This window comes from Protopterus annectens, chromosome 3.part0, assembly GCF_019279795.1.
Source record: "Protopterus annectens isolate FY-2018-M chromosome 3.part0, PAN1.0, whole genome shotgun sequence".
NCBI classification, from domain to species: Eukaryota; Metazoa; Chordata; order Ceratodontiformes; family Protopteridae; genus Protopterus; species Protopterus annectens.
Window position 1 is genome coordinate 1,608,395,346 of NC_056731.1, and position 24,615 is coordinate 1,608,419,960.

Genomic DNA, 24,615 nt, shown 5'->3' on the forward strand with positions numbered 1-24,615 from the left:
AGGCAAGGCTCACACCTCTCAGTGGGTAGACCTGCCATGTTTGTTCTTTCATACCATTCAGTCACATGCACACTCACATGTATGGTCTATTTATAGTATACAGAACACCTATTTTATGTCTTTGGAATGGGGGATGAAACTGGAGCACCCAGAGAAAACCCATGCAAGCATAGGGAGGACATACAGACTCTACACATAAGGTACCCCTGCTAAGAATCAAACTGGAGAACCTCTTGATTTGAGGTGACAATGCTATCTGCTTTGCCACTGTGCCACCCACATTTATTAAATGTATATATTTAAATCTGTTTAATGAGGAAGAACACTGATCAAACAGTGACCAATAAGAGACTCAGGCAGAACATAAATTCAGTTGTTGTTATGGAGTTTGAATGAAAATGTTTCTGCTGGTATTATAAGAATGGTTGTAATATACGGCTACATTAAAAAAGCAGACGCTGTAGTGGTGGATGGTTATCTGTTTCACAGCCTGTCTGCCCTTATAGAATGCTATAGTACATACAGTTGGATCCAAGTTCAGCCTTTGCTCTGGGCATTTAGTATGTGATCTTCATGTTAATATTCTATGTTAACCAACCAGGTAAGGATAGATGATGAAGATGTTCCAGCATTTGTACTTAGCAATGTTTTCACTGAACTCAGTCTTAAAGAAATATGTAAAAGCAGAATAAAAATTCGATTCTCAAGTTTGTATGTGAGTGTGTTGCATGATTTGGAGCTAGTTTTTTTATCTTTTGTATTATAAAACAATAATGTTTCTTTAACTTTAGTCTGCAGCAAAGTCACTTTTCATTAAGCTGTTTAATGTAGTAGCTTGCTATAATGTGACAGCAGACAACATTTCATTCTTATTCTCTGTTGAAAGATCAAAACTCCTATCACCGTTGCAAGCTCTGTCAATCTTTCTGTAAATGACTCCTTTTAGATGAGACTACTGACTGGTTTTCGGCAGTAATACTGATCATAAGCACTTTTAAGCACTGAATGAACCCTGCAGTTGTAATTGCAGGTGTAAGGCAAGGCTTAGAAGGTCCTTTTATCATGCACTGGTTCATTTATAACACCACCAGCTGGTGAAATATAATGTAACAAATACACAATCCACTCAGGCTAGCATCATTACTGACCCCTGCATCAGCTTACTAGTCAATAACTTGTCATCTGAGCTGAGTTTACAATGACCTTCCTTATCATGTTACCTAGAAAGTATTTTATCCATATTATTGTAGGACCACTCCAGATCTTCTTAATTTGTTCACTGACATATTTTATAGCAGGATGTAGTGCGATCAAATGCTTTGCTAATTTCTAAGTACACCATTCCTACAGCCCTTTTCTCTTCAAATACTCTGGTTAGTCAAAGAACTATCATTTTTTGTGCCATAACCTCATTGTTACGAATCCATGATGTGTTGGCTTCCTTCCCAAAGTGGCTCACAGGTAAATAATATCCTTTAGCAGTGATACTATGATTCGCCTTCAGTTTAGATCAAATTGGCAGAGATTTGATTATTGTTCTCTTGCTCCCACTCTTGTGAAGAAGAATCACATTTCCTTTATCAAGTCTCCATATACCTTACCTTCCTTTCACAAATTATTAGAGGTTGGTTAGTAGCATCCTGCCTCCATATCCAAACTCTAAACCATCTGTCTCTCCTCAACTCTGTACTACTTTGTCTTTCCTAAGTTATCTTTGTTCATTCCCTCTCTTAATCCACACCACAAGTAGCTGTATGTAACTTAAATATTGTAATATTTAAACAATTTAATTGTAAGATAGCATTCTGTATTTTTTCATCACTTGAAGACTTGGAGTGGTCCTGTAGTATTTTTTCTAAGCAGCTGACTGCACTGGTAATTGTTGCATTTTTATTTTCTTAACCAAGCTGACTTTGAAAATGGTCCACGGAGATCAGTTTTCTACCCTGATTTAAAAATAATAAATAAATAAAATTAAATAAAAAGTAAAGTTCTGAGAAGGAAATTATCAGTATTAACTGATCACATACACTAGATAACCATTGGTGGCAGTGAAGGGAATTAAATATAGGAAGAACAGCGAGAAGCATTTCAACCAAATAAATCTTGAAAGAAGAGTAGAATTTTGTGGGCTGTTACAAATGTCTAATCTATAATCCAGCTTGATTTCCAGGGCTACAAACAAAGTTAGAAGCAAAGTGTGAAACAAAACTGATTAGTAACTAAGATAAGGCAATGCAGACTGGATTGAACACAGTACCTTTTGTGGCAGCAGTTTCTATACTTTTCTTTCTATGAATAATTTCATATACCTATTTTTCTAACAAGATGTGGATTTTTTGCTGTTTGTGCATTTTATGACACTGTTAGTCTTTTTGGGTGAGTGGGTTTTCTTTAGCATTTGGCCATTCATAGTAAAATATGCCTTTACTTAATACTAATATTTTTCTGCTGTATTATTTGTTATAGAAATGGTCTGTCAGTGTCTTATATGTTAATTCATGATGATTGTTTTCTTAGGAATTGGTTTAGAAGAAGACCTCTGCAGCCACTGTGTTACGCCCTGTAATTTAGGCAAGAACCACCATCAGCATCCCAAAGGAAGAGTAGATGTTGAAAGTGTCAGGGAAAGGCCAAAAAGCATGAATGAAAATTGCTTTGTATTTATTCATGATTCTCCTTCAGCAGTTCACCTTACAACTTTTGTAGATCAAAAATCCGAGAGTGGAATTGACACAGACTCTGACCAAGATGACCACAGTCAAGGTGATATTGATATCAATGGTCTTGAGAGAGAAGGAAAAGGAATAGAAAGACATGATCCTCATATTGTGAAATCTGAAACTGGACAGGTGAAATATGATGCATATAATAATGACCCTTATACTTCAGCGTTTAGAATTTGGGAAGAATTTGCTGAGGCCTTTGCTGAGCAGGTACTGCAGGCAGCACTTACACATTTGTTTGGTGAGGCATCTGTCAACAAAGAACAAAGTCTGGCATCATATGAGCTGCCTAGAGTTATTATTGATGATTTTTCAGACCAGCATCCCCCTGAGTTCACAGATGTTTATGAGAATTCCAAGAGTGACTCCCAGGTTAAAGAAGAAGGTAAAGCAAATGACACTTTCAGTAGCGTAGAAGATGACAGCTTGATGTCTGAGTATGGAACAGATGAAGAGGAACCAGAGAAAGAAGAAGGAGATGGTGGTGGTGATGATGGTAGGAATCCTTTGCCAGTTAAAGGTCGTCATCATGATTTTCAAAGCCAGAAAGGATTTGAAAGATTTAAAAAGTTTCTTATAGGAACATCTGGTGAGAAATATTGGTCACTGTGGCTAGATATCGAGAGACTTAAAGTAATCACAGATACAACAAGGAAGAAAAGGTATTGTCACTATTTTATTCCATTTGATAAGTGCAAGTTACATATATATAACTATCTCATGATTAATGATCATAATCATATTAGTTTATTTACCATTCATTCATTTACTTAAGTATATGTGTTTTGTTGACTGGGTTAGTCCAAGTAGACCAATTGCCTATTTTTAGGGGATTATATTACATTCACCAGGATAGTAGTTAGTTAATTACACTGTCAAAGTAATGTGTTATAGTGAATTTCTGGGCCTTGAAACTGATATGTCAAGTGAGCAACAACATCATAAATGCATTCAATAAAGCAAAGCAGTACTAAATCATGTTGGTGAATAAAGTTTTCAAGTTTATTTACATGAACAGGAAAATAGTCTTATTCCTAGTAGTATTTTTTTCATAGACTAGATTTTGTTAAGGGAGAACATTTCATGTCTTTGCAATAGATATTCTACTCTTTGAATTAATGACACTATTAAAGGATTAGTTACACTGCTGTTTAAACTTTGTAAAAATAATGCTGGTAAATTCATGCTACATTACATAAACACACGTGCATGCAGAGACGCATGCACACATACATGCACACACATTACTATACCAGTACACTACTATATTGTCACCTTAACTCCTAGGTCAGAGTTCAGTTCAGAACATTTTGGAGGAAAACCAGAGTAACTGTGGTATTCTTAAGATTCATGTCAGGAAACTTCAAACAACTTGACTGACTGCTGTGTTAGATGCCAAAAAAAAAAAAAAGATAAAAATGTTTTTAAGAAACTTGGAAACTATATTTTTCTCTGTGAGGGAAGCTCTTGTACCAGCTTCACTTCCTGCATTCCTGAACATAATATAATCAAGTTTGAAGTTACTGTAGTGTACATTAGACCAAGAAAAAATCCTGAGAACACTGACTTCATCTGAGTAATGCATGCTTTGGCTGAGTAAATTATTGAGCATTTATTTAGGGTCTGGAGGTTAGTACAAATGATTAAGGCTATGAGCTGCTTACTGTAGTCCAGAGTTTGACATTCTCTGCCTCCGTTTGCCTATTGTATGACTCTGAGCAAGTCAGTTACCCAAACCGTGCTTCAGAACTGAGTCTGAATATGGTCCATTCATCAGTGATGTACCCCACTTGAGAAACAAATATCTGCAGTAAACTTGTTCAGATATGCTACTGTTGTAGCAGTAAACTTGTCTCTAGGAGCCAGTCTGAAATGGTGCCTTTTGAAATCTAAGTGATTGTGATTGAGATATTCATAATAGTGAAATCACAAGTGAGGGGGGGGGGTATACACAGTAAGTCTGACAGAAGTACCTCAGCATATTTTCCTTTTTCTGTGTAGCAATCTTGAAATGAACATATACAAGTAGCATGGCTTTAGTAATATGTGGGGGTGAAGATTCCCTTCTAAAACACTTTATTGGTGTAACACTAGTTTTCAAAATTCACTATATTTTGTTGTAACTGTAGTTTATTTTCATTTTTGAGACCACAGTTTTGAGTTTCACGCTTGTGACTGTTAACTACACTGAACTGCTACAGTCCTTTTGTGTGACTCTTGTGAAAGAGAGTGCACATTGGAACACACGTGTCATGGTTAGTGTAAAGTTACACAGTGGTTAGTATTGCAGTGCAGATAAGTACAAAACCATGCATTTTGTTTGCAGTAATTTTGAAGTACATTACATTAAAAATTAAAAGATGTTTCAGCTATGCAAAAGTAAAAAGATTTGGGACTCATTATTACATCTAAAATGGGTCAAATTAAGCAAAGTGAGTGGGTTGCGATGGCAGAGGCAGCAGCAATTATGGCATACATAATTTAAAAAGTGGAACCTAGGACTCCTAAAGTCAAAATTACCCTATACAGGGCTTTGCTGAGGTAGTATAAAAATAAATAAATCAAGCTGCTATAGAATGTGCAGAGAATGATAAGGGGGTGAGTCAGCTGTTACAGGACAATAAGCTAGCAATACTCACTTTGAAGAGATCAAGAGATATTGATATATAACATAGAGGACTACAGGATGGGGGTAAGGAGGCATGGGTGGCATGGGATAGAATTAGATTAAGAATGGAAGTAGGGAAGTGTTATTTCACAGGAGATGAGGAGGAAGAGTGGAAAGTGTTGCAAATTGCTAAAGGAGATTGTGGAACTTATGACAACATAGAACTTTAAAAATATGTATGTGCCAAAAGTAGAGAAACACTTTATTAAAACTAAAGCAGTGAGCACTTTTGTCTAACATCTCTCAATCTGTGCTGGTGCAAAGATCGTTTTCTTGGACAATTCCATTTATGAGGAAGCAACAATACTCTGAGAAATTGGTCAGTTTGAACTTACACAGAACTAAATGTGATTCATGAAGGTTAGGTTGTGTCTGGCTTTTATTTTTTCCTAGACCGTTATTTGTAGGCATTCCTAGATGTGTTGTGTCCTCTGACTCAGAAAATGTTAAGCATACTACCTGGTTCCATAATGCAGAGGGACGAAGCCCCGACTATGATATGATGTGATTAATTACAGGCAGGACTGCTGGAAATGGCCAATGGGAGTGAGCAGCTAACACTGGCCTGGGGGGTTGGAGTGTGGCTTGGCTCACTGCATTGGCAACATCCACCATTGCATGTGTGATCACCCAGCAAAGGAGCCTAGCGGATTCACAGTACACTCTTGGTGTACTGATTCAGCCTGGCAATATGGGCAGGTAGCACAACATGCTTACCCCTGAGCTGTGGCATTAGCACAAATCAGCAACATGCCAAAGGAGATGAGAGTTTGGGAAGTCCATTATGTTAACACACTGACCTGCTCCCTACTACCAGACTCTCACCTCTCATGGGAACGAAGTGGCTTATAAGGTTCTTTGGATAGGGAGCAAATGAGTTGGAGGACTCTTACCCATCCACGGATGCCTCATCATCACCAGTCCTGTGGACTGGCAAAAAATCTCCACTAAATACACTAAATTCAAGACTGTTACCAGCCTAAGACCTGTTAAAGGGATAGGTTAATTGCCTAAACAGTAGCTATAACATGGAACTGCTTTGATGTAAATATTAGATAATCAATAAGTTTCTTAGCTCTCAAATGTCCTTGATTTGGCAGAATATCCCTGGTTTTGCCTCATATACATTTTGATGAAAACCTTTTGCTCTGCTAACTTTCTAAATGAATTGGCATAAAATGTAGAAACTGTCCCCAATGTTGGGCTTTTGTCCTTCATTTTCTATCCCTTTGTCCCTGATTTTTGAGCAAAGAAATTGAGAGCTATGGCAAGTATAAGGCAACTTAATGATCAGATCGAGTCATGGGATGAAAAGGATGGCCTGCACCACTCATTCCAAGGCTTCTGCACATTGGCTAAAACCTTCTCTCGCCTCACTGTGCTTTTTTAGGGCTAATGGACATCCCAGCTTGTATCATATCCAAAACAGGATCATATTAAGGTGACTGTGCTTAATGCCAGAAATCTTAACAAGCAACAAAATGCCTCTACATTTGGAACACTTCCATGTCTGTGTTGTTACTGAAACTTGGTTTAAATGTTCAGGCAGCTCTCCCTCCATAGCTGTTTTTAGTGTCTTCCATGCCTTTAGACCGGATGGGAATTGCAGTGTTATCTCTACATTTGTTATGGACCATATCATCTCTACTCAGATTTTCTGAGAGCCACAAACATCATCACTAAAGAACATGTACTGAAGCTGATCTTTAAGACTAAAATAGTTCCTCCATATGACCTGATAATATACCTGGCTGTTTAATAAACAGTGCTAAACAAGCCCTGGCAGTGCCCCTCCTTAAACTTTTTAATCTGAGCTTAGCCACTGGTGTTGTCCTTGAGGTTTGGCACATAGCAGTAGTGAAGCCACTGCACAAGGGTGGCCCCCACCAGTGACCCCAGGAATTATAGGCCCATCAGTCTTGACAGATTTTATTGCAAAGCCATTGAATACATTATAATTGACCTGATAAACTGTGATATTTAGCCTGGCCTTGTAGCAGTTTGCCTTTGTCATGAGTAGATCCTGTCCAATGAATCTGGTTAACTTCTTTGAAAGGGTAACACAGGCTCTTGACAGAGGTTATGCTACCTGTGTGGTATACCTTGACATTGCCAAGACATTTTACACCATTCCTATAGACAGTAAGCTTAATGCATTACACATAAATCCTTAATTTGTAAGATGGGTAGCAAATTGACTAAAAGACACAACCTATACCAATTTGCTTATACGGTCCCTTTTCAGGGGTGACCCACAAACAGTGTTTAGTTCAGTGACTTGCTCAAGCTCACACAGCAGACAAATGAGGACTGAGGGAATCAAACATTGTACCACAGGAAATTCAGTTCACAGCCTTAACCCTCTGCACCAACCTACACAGTGTAGGTAGCAGGTGCCTCATCAGAGAATATGAAGGTGACCAGTGGTGCCCCACAGGGCTCAGTGCTGGGATTTTTGTTTGGCATTTACTTCTTTGATCTCCAGACCATGAACCAAGACCTCTGGCTAACCAAGTCTGCAGACATGCTATAAATTGAAAGTCATTGTCAGGGCCCCCCTCTAATGTCAAAGCCCTTTATCAAGACCTTGCACTTGTAAACACCTAGTGTGCTAAACATGGGCCCAAATTAAATGCTAAGAAGTGCAGTATTGACAGATTTTGTAGACAGGCCTTCCCCAGCATACAACATAGACAAACACCCCCTCCAAAATGAGAATGCCTTTAAAGACTTTGGAACTTGGTCTGGTAATCTCCTTTCCTTTGATCATCATATAGCAACATTGGTCAGAAAGTCCTTCTACTTAACACAATTAATTGCCAAAAGAATGTCATCCATATCTAAAGAGTTCATTGTCCCCTTATAGCCAGCATTGATTAAGCCAATTGTTGAATACAATGCCCCTTTTGAAATGCACCTCACAAGACATATCAAACAACTAGAATAATCCCAGATGTTCCTGACTAAAAAGATACTTTCATAAAAGTCATAAGCTACCAGAAAAGACTGGAAGCACTGTCCCTTTATTCGGTATATAGTCTCCCTAGAGGAGACCTGTGACTTGCCTTCCATGCCATTAGGAACCCAGTGGTCCTGGATCTCTTGTATCTCCACAAATCATATAATCCCAGAATTACCAGAGCTGGGGATCTAAATCTTCAGCAGCAAATAAATAAAACAATGTGAAGGGATAAGTTCATTACACAGTGTCTTACCTACTTCAGGAATAGAATCCTGTTACAAATTAAGCAGTGTGTTGCATTATCTTCTTTCAGTTGGGAACTGGATGATTGGATGAGTATTCACAAATTCACCCTTGGTTTGACATAGTCCTCCTCAAAAAAGGAGATGCGGTTCAAGAGTGGGTTCTGGCAAGATGCAAATGGTCACAAGACTCAGTTGCTTTGTATTTTCTATGATCCTGTGATCCCACAGAGCTACTAAATTCATGGACAATTTGAGGAAGACTGTATTCCTTGAAGGACTCATGGCCTCAGGACAGGTATAAGTGGAACTTATGATCTTATTAACTATAACAATATCCAAAGTGTGTTGTCAGTGCAGCACATATGCAAAAATGTTGGCATATGCTATACATTTTGGCGTGCAATATACAGCAGCAACATTGCAGGGTAGTCAGGCCCATGGCATAGTATTGTTCTTAGAAGTTTCTGAATGCTTCTTCTTGTCATTTGGAGTACAAAGCATTTAGCTGACAGTTTTTTTTGGATCATGTAACCATTGTTTTACAAGCTGCTACCTGCAAGTTTGAAAATCAAAGCCTCTGTCAATAATTACTGAAGGCATATAACATACTTCATAAATATACAGATTTTGTTATAATTTACGTAATAACATATTTCCATAAAGACAGAGATTTTTTGTTTATCATAATTTATAGAATGCTAACATTTCCCAGAACATATTGATATAATTTTTCTGATGCAGTGGTGTGTCCAAAGTTTCAAAGTTTCAAGTAATTATAAGAAGCACACTTGTCTGATTAAGGCAAATAATGTTGGTAATATTTTAAATGCAGATCTGCAGTAACCTTTGCATTTTGGCTTTCTTCATTAGTTTGCTGCAAGTGTTATTAAACAGTCTAAAGGATCTTGTAGACCGTATCATGATGTTATTAGACTAAGCATTGATCCTAGTTAGATGCAAGGCTGGTACTAATGGGGCCTTGTATGGGTTACCACCTTAAAGTTTTAAGTTAAGTTTTAAAATGCTTAAGATCACTATCTAACTCACTCGTAATGTTTCACAGAATCATTTTCTTTGATGATTAAACTTGCTGTTTATTTATTTCCTATGAAAGGCACCTGAGAATTATGAAGACTACATATTTGGTTAGCAGTGGAGTGCATTTTCTGAACACAGAAATTCTTTCTAGATTGGGAGTGTCAGATGCTGCACTGTGGACTGAGGAATGGCTGTGCCTAATTCAACCTGATGTGCTGAAGCCATTGCTTTTGTACTGGTATGAACTTGAACTGTGCTTCTTACAGTACTAGTTGTTTTTAATCACACCATTAAAATGTATTTCATGAATAAGATATTATTTTCACAGGGGACCAAGGTATTGTTTGACTGGCACTGTTTCTGCAGTTCATGCAAGTGCAGAACTCAGGACATGGAAAGAACGGCACCTGAGGCCAAAAACAAGTGTTGAGCCTCATCTTCGGACTGTTTCTCTGCTGCCACTGAGATCAAAATCTTGTGTTCCAAAGATAAACTTTTCACCTTCACAGGTAACCATAATTTCTTTCTTTCTTTGTGAGTATGCACAAAACTGTTTTTTGTAGTTATGTTTGGCCATAGCCATATGTTAACAGTGTACCACTTTTCCCAGATGAATTGGTATTCACATACCATGTATGTATGCCCTTCCTATACATTGCTTTTAATGAAATTTTGGTGTGTAACAATTTTTTTAAGGTGAGGACAGCAAAACAAACAGTTCAAAGAAAACAGCCTTGGTTAATGCAGGTAACAGTTCTAACAGTATTTTTGTAAAAATCATTAGTATTAGTGTACCAGAATAACAGTGAACCATAACTATACTCTGAATTTTTTATCATTTTTATCTGCATTGTCTGCTAGCCCTCAGCTACCTCATGACTGACCAGCTCATTCATTCCTTTGTGAAGAGGAAGCCAGTCCTGGGAAATTGTCATTCAGTCAGCTAGCAGGATTTTTTTATAGGGCCCTAACCCCTCCACTCATAGCTGACATACATGTTTACAGACGTGAGAATCTGCTGACTTCCTTTGGAGTGCGCACCTTCATACACTTGCCCTAGGAATACTGCTGTGCTGTTGCAGCATGGCAGAGCCAAGCACATCCTTGGCTCATACAGTGCATGCCATGCACCACTGTGTCCAGCAGGTGTCAGCACTGCAGCAGGCTAAAAGGGTAAACCAGCACAAGGTAGTTATTCTCAACCCCTCTCATCATTTCCAGCAAAGGCTGTATCTTTTGAGTTGAATACAATCTGATATTTTGAGTCTCTGCTGTATTTATACAGTTAATGTATTTTATTACGTTTATCAGGCCACTTTATGCTATTATTTTCTCAAAACAACTGTCCATGCTGAAATCATAAACTGCTGAAAACTTAAGACAGAATAGTTGTTGATTAACCAAAGCCAGTCGTCAGTAAATCCTGTGAAACCCACATCTAGGAGTGGGTTATTGCTGTTATACACTGACATTATTTAAGAAGGAAAGAAATTGCTTAGCTTTGTTAAATAATTTCATTGCAACTGAGCTTTAGTGTTCTTCTGCTTCCTCTGGTCTTCCTCCACTGTGTATGTGTAGGACATGTACGTCCATACATTTGTAGAGCACATCAGTTTAGTAAAGAAGATGGAGCAGAGGTTATCTCTGTTTCCCCTCTCTGTTTTGTTTTTTTAATATTACCCATTTTTACAGAAGCAGTTTCTTTTTCTTCCATATCTGCTAGCAGAAAGGCATGGCTAAATGTTAATTGCTTTTCTCACCGTGTAATAAAATGATATGTTAGTGTGTTTTCAGCAATTATTTTAGTAATTGTGCTAGTCTTTATAAGCGCATCCAAATGCAGACAAAAATGACAATTGCAATAGAAATCCACTGTAGCCTGTATTTATGTGTATTGGGGGGGTGTAATTAAATAATAATCTACAACAAGATTTGTAATGGAAATAGATAGCTTTATTGAGCATTTCCCATTACAAAGTTTGTCTGCTCAACAATACTTTAATGGCTGGACTTTTTTTCTATTGGTATATGTTGGAGTTATAACAGGCATGCTAAATAGACTATCTAATCAGTGTGCACATTTTTGAATAGTAATAACTCCTTATTGTGTAATTCTCCACAGATTATATTTTATTTACTATATATGTATGTATTTTAAACTACTTTCTTTGCTTTCTGGAAAATGTTGTGTCAAATAGGAAGTTAAAAGTTTTATTGTTGATCAGTTTGCATTATGGAAGATGTTTCTCCAGGTAGTAGTGATACGATATTAACCTTATAAAATGATATATTCAGTGTTGGATGTTAATTAGAAGATTATAGATAAGTGACGAAATGGAAGGGTCTTAATAAAGAGATCCTTGTAGGATACCTGTCTTTAGAGTTTTACATTCAGAAAATGCACTACTAAATTGGACCTCAACGATTCCATTAGGTAGTTATGCACCTGGTGTACTGGGTTGTCACCTTTTTAATCTTTGTTAACCATGTGAGTAGATTGGCCCAAAGTGTCTTTTTAAGCCATGACCCAGGTGCAAAAGTGCACAATAAACCGAGACATAATACGTATACAATACCAAGCATAGTAGCAGACAGAGCATAGAATAATACACAAGCAGTTGATATAAAATACAGATGACAATTAGCTTATAGTATTGTACAGCATTACTTATGACAGTGAATCATGGTGTATGCTAGTAACATACTTTGCCGAGTATCCAACTAGGTGGCTGACACATATACTACAGTTTGCAAGCAGCATTTGGTCAGAAAACAGTACATAAAACAGAAAATAGTGAATATATGGTTACAGTAAGTAAACTACAAGATAGCACGTAACTACCTAATCTACCTGTATTTGGTTATGATAAGTGAAATGCAGTATCTAGCTATCTAATCTACATATACTAGTTATACAACAAACAATTATACCTATTTACAGATAATTACATTCTTCTGTAAGAAGTGTATTGTCAGCATTGTAAAAGGCCTTTTTAAGCCTATAAATATTGCCCCATATGTTACAGAATACAGGACTATAAGAGTGTTATATCTGGGGAAAATCACACCGTGCCTTGTTTAATAAATTATCACTGTCAGTAAATTTCCTCAGATTAATGTAAGCTTTTTTAAGTGTTTTGCCTAAAAGAGTTTTGCAATCACTCTACTATCAGAAGATTTATGGGGATAAGAAAGTTTCAGTAATGGTAATCTATAGTTGTTTTCCATTCTGTTGGAATTACTACAGTGAAAGCTGTGGGTTTAAAGATATAAGCAACAGCTTTCATTTAAAGTGTATTGTCATTTTCTGAGGTGTCTTTATTTTACAGTTTAACTTACCGTTGTACTTCCTGTGACGATTGGGGAGAGATGGGTGAAGGCTGCCAGCCTAGTCAAATAGAATTTGATACATAATTCTATCAACCGTATAAATAAATGTGAAATACAGGCTTGAAAACACTGTAAAATGTGAACTTCAAGATTGTTGCAACATTGCCATCTACTGTAAGGAAAACCAAGCCAAGCATTTCAAATGTGCCTTTTGAAATTGAAAAGATCTTATGAATATTTTTAATGTTTTACAAGTCAGTTCCAGTGCGGCTGGATGAAGGTTTCAAGCCATTGTTTTAAGGCTAACGTTTATGACCAGAATTTAGATGTGGAATGTGTTTTATTGTTCCGGTTTATGCTAGAATATAGATGTGAAATGTCTTCTATTGTTGTAAGTTTCTGTGCAGGTGTTAGATTGCTAAATAATGCAGTTTTTTGCCTGGGAAAACCTAAGTGTCAAAAATGATGTAATTTGGGGAGGGACCCAGCAAACATGTTTGTTAGTAATGTTTAAATACTATTTCTCTCAACAGACTGAAAGCATTTTGACTTTGGACATCTAACTTACCAGCACTCTTCCTTATGTTCACATGTAAGTTTTTAGCACTGTGATTTTTTTGTAGGAATAGTTAAAACTAGTAAAGATTAATTAGGTATTTTTCTTTGAAATCAGACCTGTCCTGTATTATTTTAAGTTTCTGTGTGATCTCTGAACTCTTAGATATCTCTATGGTGTAGTAGTTTTGTCTTGTGTTTTAATTATTTATTATTAAATATTTTTAAAACCTTTCACCTGTGGCTGATTTGTGTAAAGATAAGCTCTAGAGTACATTGCATATTTATAGGGGTTATTGTAATAGGCCACTCTAAAGTAAGCCTTGACTGTTAGTCATATTACCATTGGATAATAATATTGCACAGTAATAACTGGACACCCTTTTAAGAGCCTTTTAGTAGCTGATATTATTAACTGGGTGGTGGCAGTAATTACTACCGTATAGTCTGGGTAAAGGGGCACAGCTGGAGAATCTGTGTCAGCCTTTCCCAGGAGTGTCTGTGAAGTTGTATAAATACTTATCTCAAAGTGTGTGCATGTTGTGTCAGCTACTTGGCAGGGGCACGAAGCACTGGTTGGACAGAGAGGGTACTGGAGGTTTTAGCTTGCCCAGTTAGGCTGAGACCTGGACTTTATAGCTGTGCCAGTGGGTAGTCTTATTGGGGACCTGGTGAGCATGGGAGCAACCAGCCCCAGACTGACTGTGATCTCTGTGTGCACTTAAAGGAAATTGTACTTTACTGTGTGTATTAGTTATCCTTTCCTCTTCTAGGAGATGACCTCCCTGGTGTTAGTGGTGAGGATTGAGGCTCCTTGATTGCTGGGCCAGGGCATGGTCATCACAAGCATTTGGCAGTGGTGGGATCTACTTCACACACTAATTGGCTTGTAGTGGTGTGGGTAGAGCAAATTCCTGTAGCTTATGTACAGTGATCTCTAAAAGTGTTTTGCACTCTAAAACAGCCACGCAGTGTATACTCAGAGTTCAGATCACAATTGTTTTATTTCTTTTGGTAGCTTAGTGTTAGTCAGGGTGAGCAGGCAGCATGTCAGCAGAAGAGTATGGAAAGCTGACAAGGAGCCAGCTGGCAGAGATGTGCCAGGCTGGAGGACTGGTGCATGGAAACCTGACTAAAGCAGACCTGATTGCAGCATTGGTTACAACTGCATCAGAAAACAGCAGCCTGGAGGACAATCAGACTGACAGTGGAGATACAATATCCTCGGAGAATGGACAGCTCAACCTTTCTGCAGTGGACTTAAAAATCGAGCTGGAGCTAAAGAGACTTGAGTTGGAGGCCAGGCATATAGAACTAGAAGCAGCCATGAAAATGAGGAGTCTATAAACCGAGGAAACTGAAGAGCAGAGGAGGCATGAGAGGGAAATGCTGACTCTTTGCCAGAGTCATTGAGGTAATGGGGAAGGGAGTAACTGGACCCCAGAAGCACAAAAGGTCAATAAATTTCTTCCACAGTTTAAAGAGGGGGATAATTTTGATAGCTTCATTCATATGTTTGAGCAGGTATGTAAGCAGTATGAAGTTGACCAAGAGCTCTGGGTATGGTTCCTGACCCCCCTTACTCCATGGTAAAGCTGTAACTTCTTTAGCAAAAATGCATAACACTGACTATTTTGATTATACTGCTGTAAAAATACATTTATTAGAATATTTTAAGCTAACACCTGAAATGTATATGAAAAAAGTTTCGTGAGCATAGATGCAAGGCAGATGAAAATGTATGTGAATATGTTGTTGAACTGAGCACTTATTTTCATAGTTGGGTGAGTGGATGTCAGGTCACCACTTTTGAAGGGCTGGCAGACATTTTGGTAAGGGAACAAGCCCTTAGCACTTTGCCTGAGGACATGAGGATCTGGTTAGCTGATAGACAGTGTGCTACTTCAGAGGAGTTGGGGAAGAAGGCAGACCTATACCTAGCAAGCAGGGCAGCCCTGCACAGGAAAATGACCCCCAGTACTGCTCATGGGTCTAAAGGAACCCATGGTGGGCAGCACAGACTGCCCCAACAGAATCCGTCAGTAGTAGGGCAAGCCACTAGCCCAGGTACACGTCCAGGACCTAGGGTGAAATGTTTTGAATGCAGTCAGTGGGGCCATGTGGCATACAGGTGTCCATGGAGGCAAGGTGGGTAACCAAAGGTGAGGGAGCCAGTAAGTGGTAATGACAAAATGCCAATAGTAGGTTGTCTTGAGACAACAGGGGTATGGAACTACCATCCTGCAGATGTCCTGAGAGGGAAGGATTTGGATGAGGCAGTACTATGTACTTATGCAGTTACATGCAGTAAGGCTAGGAGACAAGCATGTGAGTCTGGTAGCCTGGGGGAGACCCAGACAGACTGCATACTTGCAGCCAGGACTGCTGAGGTGGTTACTTCAGGGAGTGAGGTACACTGTAGCAGTGAGACTGAATGTGAGCCACAGCTGCTTGTGGGTACTGATGTTCCCTTGGACAGGGTAACTGCAAAGGTAGAGGTGAGTAGTAGTACCCAGGCTGACAGTGAGGCACCGATGTCAGAGGATGCCAGACTTCCTGTGGAAGGGGAGCTGGGAAGGGTTACAAGGAGAGACTTGAGACAGGCTCAGCTGTCAGAACCTACATTGCAAGTCCTGAGGCAGGTAGCTAGGGAGGCACCTGATTCTCAAGGGAAGGGGGAATCTGTATACTGGAACAAAGGGTTATTGTACAGAGAGTGGATCCCTGAGGGAGGACTAGAAGGGGAGAGAGTACAGCAGTTGGTAGTGCCTAGAGCTTACCGTCTGGTGCTTCTAGCCATAGCCCATGATATTCTCTTTGCAGGTTATATGGGCATAAAATGTACAAAGAGGCATATTATGCAAAACTTCTATTGGCCTGGAAATTCCAGAGATGTAACAGGGTACTGCAGGACCTGTGAGCAGTGCCAAAAGGTAGGCAAGGCAGGAGACAAGGTGAGAGCTCCTTTGATGCCTTTGCCTGTGATTGAGGCGCCATTTCAGAGGGTAACTATGGATATTGTGGGTCCTCTAAGTACCCCAAGTTCCACAGGGAAAAAGTATATCCTAGTGATGGTAGATTGTGCTACACGATACCCTGAGGCAGTGGCTTTGTCCTCCATTGAGGCAGAGAAGGTGGCGAATGCTTTGTTAGAGATTTTCAGCAGGGTAGGTTTCCCAAAGGAAATACTGTCTGACAGAGGTGCCAATTTTATGTCAGACCTGCTGGCATGTCTGTGGAAGTCCTGTGGGGTGAAGCACATGAAGACCACCCCCTACCATCCTCAGACTAATGGTCTTGTTGAGAGGTTAAACTCTACAATCAAGTCCATGCTACGGGCATTTGCAGATCAGTTTAAGAGGGAGTGGGACAAATATTTTCCCCATCTCTTGTTTGCTTACAGAGAGGTTCCCCAGGAATCCACAGGTTTTTCACCCTTTGAGTTGCTGTATGGGCATAGGGTGAGGGGACCTCTAGATTTAATTTGAGATGAGTGGAAAGGTGAGTGTGAGTCTCACAAGGAATTAGATGTGGTATATGTTGTCTCTATGCTACTAAAACTGCTGTTATAACTGTAATGTACATCTAATTGACCTAGTCTTGGAGTTAGAAACAGTATTTACTGAGTTAGCACTACAGTTGTCTCTGCTACTGCTTCAGCTGTGCTGTTGTGTTCATTTTCCTTTTTCTTGTATGCACAGGATAATTGGCTGATAAATGTATTGTGCATGATTTATTAACCTGTTTCCAAACTAAGTTATGGCACTGTGATGTGGTTACTGTTGAAGCACTCTCAAACTGTAGCAGTAGCATCTATTCTCCTGCTTTATCCACGCTATCCTCAGATTTGTATCTTTTACACCCTCCTATCTCCTCATTACTTCCTCTGACCTGTCTTTGTCTCCTTCTACTAGCTTCATCCTCTCTCTCTTCAGAGCACTCTCAAGCAAATCTGCAGTCTACCACTCCATCCATACAGTATAAGAAGGAATCAGTACTGCAAACTAAACAAGGATATACATTTTGAGCCTCAAGAGCAGGGTCAGTCGACCCAGGCATTCTACTTGTATGTTTTATGAGAGTGAAGCTATTACATTAGCAGTATTTTTTAGTAGTTCTCAGCTTGCTAATAAAACTGACTGTTGTAGCATTGTGTCCTCCCCACCCCCAGCTAGTACAGTAATCCTAACTGTCCAATAGACAGTATACATTTAATTCACATCCCTGTAACTAAATTAACCATCAAGCATCCCTCTCAGTGCTTTCTGCCTTAGTTTGTATCACTTGGCGGCCCACCTGTTTATTTACATCTCTATACATTCCCCTCCATTGCTAATGTATCTCCCTACTCTAATCTGTGCACAAACTGATTACTAATCAGCAAGTCAATGTGAAGACACACTCCCAACCTTAATAAACTTTGCTGTCTCTTCTCTCCTTCACTTTACAGGTAGTTTGAATTATTACTTACCCCCTCTGAGGCCTTTACTGATTTCCACTGATTGCCTCTCTGGTTTCTTTGTATTCCACCTGGTTTACACCCCTTGTGCTATCACCCTCCCCCAGTGCAAAGTCTGTATTAGAATCCTGCTGAGCATGGAGCCATCTTTAAATTTCTAATCTCCCACCAGGACACAAGTGCTCTTCAGCAATTACATTCTGCTTGCCGGTAAGCCATTAGACCTCAGGAATTTGTTTAAAGTGTTCAGATTTGTAAAGTAACACTTACTTTTTTCTCTTGTCTTGGTTGGCACTGCCCCGCTCCGTTCACTCTTGCTAACGCTCGGGCTCTCTCTGCTCCCCTGCCCTGCCCCCTATTCCCTCCCGCCCCCACTACCTCTACATTTATAGTAATCACAGCCACACCCACAGCTCACCCTCACATCACCTCCACCAATCACAGCTCCTCAAGTCATATCACATTATACCACACCAACTTGCTCCACACAAAATACTCCCAGTCACTCTCATTCTCACTAGGCATTTTTTACATCACCCACACTACTTCCCCATCCAAATATAGTGCAACCCTATAATTCCTATTCAGACCCCCCCACCTAGAAACAACTTAAACTTTATAACCATGACTATCACGCAACTAAGTCTAGTCTGTCTTCTCATAATTCTTTACAACACCACAAGTTATCACTCTAGCAATATCCCTAAACTTAGTAGCACAACACTACATTATGCACTCTCGTATACAGACATCACACATTATAATAATATCTGCCCACAATTATTCAAGAACTACATAATGGACCAATTCAGAACTAAACACATATGCTCTCATTCCTACTCCAAAGAAACACAATACTTTCTCACACTCCTCACCAAACTCCAACATCTGTATAACCATTTTAACTCCAGGCTCACCATAAGTGGGGATATCCACCCCAACTCAGGCCCAAATCCATCCTGTCCAACACAAACTGCTCCAACACCAATGTCAGAACATAACACCCCTACTTTCTTCATCCCTGGGCAAATCAACAACAGCAGCAAAACCAATCATCTTTTAATGCTAAATATTAATATTAGAAGTATCAAAAATAAAATACCTGAACTCCAGGCTACAATAGCACACTACTCCCCAGACATAGTTGCTTTAACAGAAACCTGGCTAAATAAAAACATAGCTAACTCAGAAGTTCTCCCTACCGGCTACAATATCATTAGACAAGACAGACCACTTCGTAAAGGGGGTGGAACTGCCTTACTGTACAAGTCCAACTTAACTGTCTGTCAATTACCAAACTCCTACCCCTCCCCCAATAATTGGGACATACTTATCTCAGAACTTCAACTTCACCCTAAAAGGTCATCACCACAATTGTGATCTATATTCCACCTGGTAATACACCTGCTAGCCTTGTAGACTTCTTATCCTGGTGTTCTTCCATATACTCACAAGAAACCCTTATTCTGGGGGACTTCAACCTAGATTGGTCCACCTGTATATCAGAACCACCAAGTAATCTAATAAATCTCCATGGCTACCAGCAGCTAGTCCAAATTCTAACTAGATGTGATAAAAAATCTGAAAGGGAATCCATCCTTGACTGGGTCCTAACTAACAACCACACATTGTACCCTCATACAGGCAGTCTCCCAGACACCTTAAGTGACCACAACATAATATACTTTATACGTAGTAGAACAAGCATATGCAAAACCACTAACTATATATCCACTAGAAACACAAAAAAATTCTCTCCTGAGGTCCTCAACACTTTACTCTGAAACTGTGACTGGACCCCCCTAAAAACCCTCCCACTTGACCAGACTGTCGCGTATTTCAACAAAACATTTCTAGACACTGTCGCTCCATTGCACAAAATCAAGGTTAGAACCTTGACAAACCCCTGGCTCAGTAAAGAAACCAAACAAATCCTCAAGTCCAGAGACACTGCCTGGCTTTACTATAAAAAAAACAAAGAAACACAAAGCCTAACTAAGTACCAAGAACTGCGCAACTGTACAAAAAAATACATCAGGCTGGACAAAAAATCCTACTACACAACATTACAAACTAAATACCAACACAACCTGCAAAAAGTTTGGAAAAATGTATACCAGCTACTAAAATCCACCCAAAAGGCTACCCCCAAACCAATGACCCCTGACACTAAAGTTCCCATCGAAACACAATTCAACTCCCACTTTCTGAACTCAATTCTATCCTTAGTATCACAGAACAGTTCCTTCCTCACTATCCCCCCCCAACACAAATAACACTAATACAAGCTTTACGCTCAAAACAGTTTCTACCACTTCAATCAAAAGCATGCTCTCCAAACTAAAAACCTCATCAACAGCAGCCGACCTACTTCCCAGCTATTCCTTGAAACTCACAGCAGATGCTATTGCTATCTCAGTCTCCACTCTCATAAACAGATCAATTGTTGAAAACTATGTGCCCAAACTCTGGAAAATATCCTATGTTACACCCATACATAAAGGCAGACCTCCACTTAACTTAATAAATACAGACCCATTGCTTTACTCTCCCCCCTGGCCAAAATCCTAGAAAAATGCATCCATACCCAGATGCTAAACTATCTCCTAGACAGCAACATCCTGTCACCTACTCAGCATGGTTTCAGACCTGCCCATACTACCACTACAGCCCTCCTCTGCTTCACAGACACAGTAAACCGTCTTAAAAATGAAGGCCTACAGGTGACAACTCTTTTTTTGGATATGTCCAAAGCATTTGACACAGTCTCACACCAAATCCTACTAAACAAACTAAACCAATATCATCTATCAAATTCCACTCTTATCTGGTTCCAAAGCTACTTAACTGACTGGTACCAAGCTTTGAAATGGGAAAATGTTCTCTCTCCTCAGCTGCCCATAACTATAGGAGTCCCACAAGGTTCTATCTTAGGACCACTACTATTCACAGTCTTCACAAATGACCTCCATACCTCCACACAGCATGCATGTATAATTCAGTATGCAGATGACACTACCTTAATCTGTGCTGCACAAAACATTCCCACCCTCCTGCAAACAACTCAACTAGCATTCTCTGACGTCGAAAACTACCTTATCAAAGCCCAACTTATCCTCAATCCAAAGAAAACTCAGCTTATGATTATAACCAGTTCTAACAAAAACACTAACAGTCAATTCACTATCTACTCCACAAATACTACTCCAATTGCTCCAGTGGCGCAGGTTAAGCTATTGGGAATAACCATAGACTCCCACCTAAAATTTGATAGTCATCTCAACTTAACTATTAAAAAAGTACATGACAAACTGGGGGCACTCTACCGTATCAAACCATTTCTTACCAATAACACAAGATCAGCCATTGCTCGCTCCCGACTTCTATCCACCCTACTCTATGCATCTCCCATTCTGACTAATCTCAACAAAACTGAACTAAGCAAAATGGAAGCCTGCTATAACAGAATTGTCCACTTTGCTGCAAATTGCTCATATAGAACTCATCACTGTACTGCTTTGAGACAGCTCCACTGGCTTGAACTGCCCATCCTCCTAACCTGCAATCAGCTCTGCCTCTGTCATTCTATATGTTACCTCCCCAATAAGTGTCCTGCCCTCAAAAACCTAGTACAATATCACTCAGCCAAAAGGCCTCTTAGATCATCAAGCAAACTACTACTAGAAGTCACCAACAGCTACAATAGCTTTGGAGATACACTATATAGTAGTTCAGTGGCTATAAAATGGAACTCTGTCCCTGCTAGCATTCAAAACACATCATCCAAAGCCTCCTTTAAAGACCTCATCAAACAACATCTCAAGCAAATTTGGTAGTGCCATGATTGCTCCCCAGGCTAGTGAAAGCGGATATCATATACATACTAAATCTAGAGCACTTGATACTAGTTTTCAATCTTACTCACAAACACTGGCTAATCTACAATGTATGTACTGTACCTGTGTACTATGTATGTATTCTACCTATGTTCCAAATTGCAGCTGTACACCACAAATCTATTAATTACCTTTATTTTTAAAATTAATATTTTTTTGTTTGTTCTCTCCACTGTAACTGTTTATGTGCACATACCACTGTAAAAACATGTCTCTTATAATTTGTGTGTATACTGATCATGTCAAAATAACTAAATGTGTCTGTAATTTTTCTTTGTGGAGCTTTTCTCCCCGGGCCTCTGCTGAAAAAGGGCCTTTTCAGCTCAGTCAGACACCCCCGGTTAACAAATGTAAAATAAAATAAATATGTCCTGAACCTCAGGACAAGGCTCAGGGAACTCATGGGCCTGGCCCAGGAGAACCTGGCAGAAGCCCAACAACAAAAAAGGTGTGGTATGACAGGAATGCTCGAGCTAGAGAGCATGTTGTAGGGCAGCAGGTGATGGTTCTCATTCCTGTCAGACACAACAAGTTGCAAGCAGCTTGGGAGGGACCCTACAAGGTGGTAAGAAAGGTAAGTGATGTTAACTACATGGCGGAAGTGCTAGGCAGATGGCAGGTGCACAAATCGTACCATGTTAACATGATGAAACCTTACCATGATAGGGAGGCCCTTGTGCTGAGCATTTGCAGTGGATTGCAGGAGGAGTCTGAGAGAGATCTTGTGACTGATCTCCTCAGTGAGGCTCGGGCTGACACCTCGGTGGAAGGGGTAGCATTGTCCCAGCAGCTATCTCCTACCCAGGTTCGAGAAATCCGAGCAGTGTTGCAGGAGTTTGGGGGCAAGTTCACCAGGAAACCAGGGAGCACCCACCTGGTGCAGCACCAGGTGGATACAGGACCCCAAAGGCCTATCAGGCAGACCCCTTATAGGGTGCCTGAGAGAGCCAAACAGACTCTGAGGGAGGAGGTACAGGGGATGTTGGAACTAGGGGTGATTCAAGAGTCCAACAGTCCCTGGGCCTCACCAGTGGTACTGGTGTCAAAGAAGGATGGCAGCACCAGGTTCTGTGTGGATTACAGGAAATTAAATAGTCACACATAGGCAAATGCTTACCCCATGCCTAGGACAGATGAGGCCCTAGAGCAGCTGGGTGGGGCTAAGTATCTTAACAACCATTGATCTTACCAAGGGTTACTGGCAGGTGTCCTTGACTCCCAGTGCTAGAGAGAAGTCAGCCTTTGTGACTCCTTTTGGCTTGCATGAGTTCACAAAGATGCCCTTTGGGATGAAGAATGCCCCAGCGACTTTCCAGAGGCTGGTAGATTATATCTTAGCAGGAGCAGGAGGGTTTGCCCTTGCTTACATGGACGATATTGCTATCTACAGCCATTCCTGGCAAAAGCACCTTCAGCATATCAGGGGAGGTGCTGGGCAGACTACAGATGGCAGGGTTGACCATTAAGCCGAGCAAATGTCAGGTGGGTATGGCACAGGTCTCCTACCTAGGACATAGAGTGGGGAGTGGTAAGATAAGGCCAGAACCAGACCAAACTGGAAGCTATTCAGGCATGGCCTGCACCCGTTACCAAAATGCAGGTGAGGGCATTCTTGGGGACAGTAGAGTACTACAGAAAGTTTGTTCCCAGTTATAGTACCATAGCTGCTCCCCTCACAGACCTGACAAGGAAGAACAGGCCAGATAAGGTAGTGTGGACGCCAGCATGTGAACAGGCATTTCAGAAGCTTAAGGAAACTTTGGGAGGACCCCCTGTGTTAGCCAGACCAGACTACAGCAAAGACTGGGGCTGTACTTATCCAGGTTTTTTCAGAGGGAGAAGAGCACCCAGTGGTTTATCTCAGTCGTAGGCTCCAACCCAGGGAGGAATGCTATGCAGCGGTAGAAAAGGAATGTCTAGCCATAGTGTGGGCACTACAAAAACTTCTGCCTTATCTGTATGGAAGAAAATTCACTGTGATGACAGATCACAACCCTCTAACATGGATAAACAGAGCCTGTCAGCAAAATGCCAAGTTGCTAAGATGGAGTCTGGGGTTGCAAGCATATGATATGTCAGTGCAGCACCGCAGTGGGAGTAGCAATGCCAATGCAGATGGGCTCTCAAGACAGAGAATGGGGTGAGGTACACCCAGATAGACCTGACACTCTCAAGCGATGTTTCTCAAGGAGCACTTGAAAAACTTGCTTGAGTTCCCCGGGGGCAAAGAGATGTGATGATTAGGGAGAGATGGGCCAAGGCTGCCAGCCTAGTCAAATAGAATTTGATGCATAATTTTATCAACTGTATAAATAAATGTAAAATACAGGCTTGTGTTTTTAAATGAAGGAGACCAATGTAAAATGTGAACTTCAAGATTGTTGCAACATTGCCATCTGCTGTAAGGAAAACCAAGCCAAGCATTTCAAATGTGCCTTTTGAAATTGAAAAGATCTTATGAATATCTTTAATTTTTCACAAGTCGGTTCCAGTGCTGCTGGAGGAAGGTTTCATGCTGTTGTTTTAAGGCTAAAGTTTATGACCAGAATTTAGATGTGGAATGTGTTTTATTGCTGTGGTTTCTGCTAGAATGTATATGTGAAATGTCTTCTATTGTAAGTTTTTGTGCAGGTGTTAGTTTGCTAAATAATGCAGTTTGTTTGCCTGGGAAAACCTAAGTGTCAAAAATGCTGTAATTTGGGGAGGGACCCAGCAACCATGTTTGTTAGTAATGTT

At 40.1% G+C, this 24,615-nt stretch overlaps 1 protein-coding gene across 1 annotated transcript in view; it reads left to right on the plus strand.

The window, feature by feature from the left end:
* The window catches only part of RGS22 (regulator of G protein signaling 22), a 971,253-nt gene that overhangs the window by 315,828 nt on the left and 630,810 nt on the right, over positions 1 to 24,615 (plus strand). The window contains exons 8-10 of the mRNA XM_044065939.1: positions 2,521 to 3,388; positions 9,716 to 9,877; positions 9,968 to 10,148. Coding sequence (XP_043921874.1) covers positions 2,521 to 3,388; positions 9,716 to 9,877; positions 9,968 to 10,148 — 1,211 coding nt within the window. The remainder of the gene's footprint in view (positions 1 to 2,520; positions 3,389 to 9,715; positions 9,878 to 9,967; positions 10,149 to 24,615) is intronic.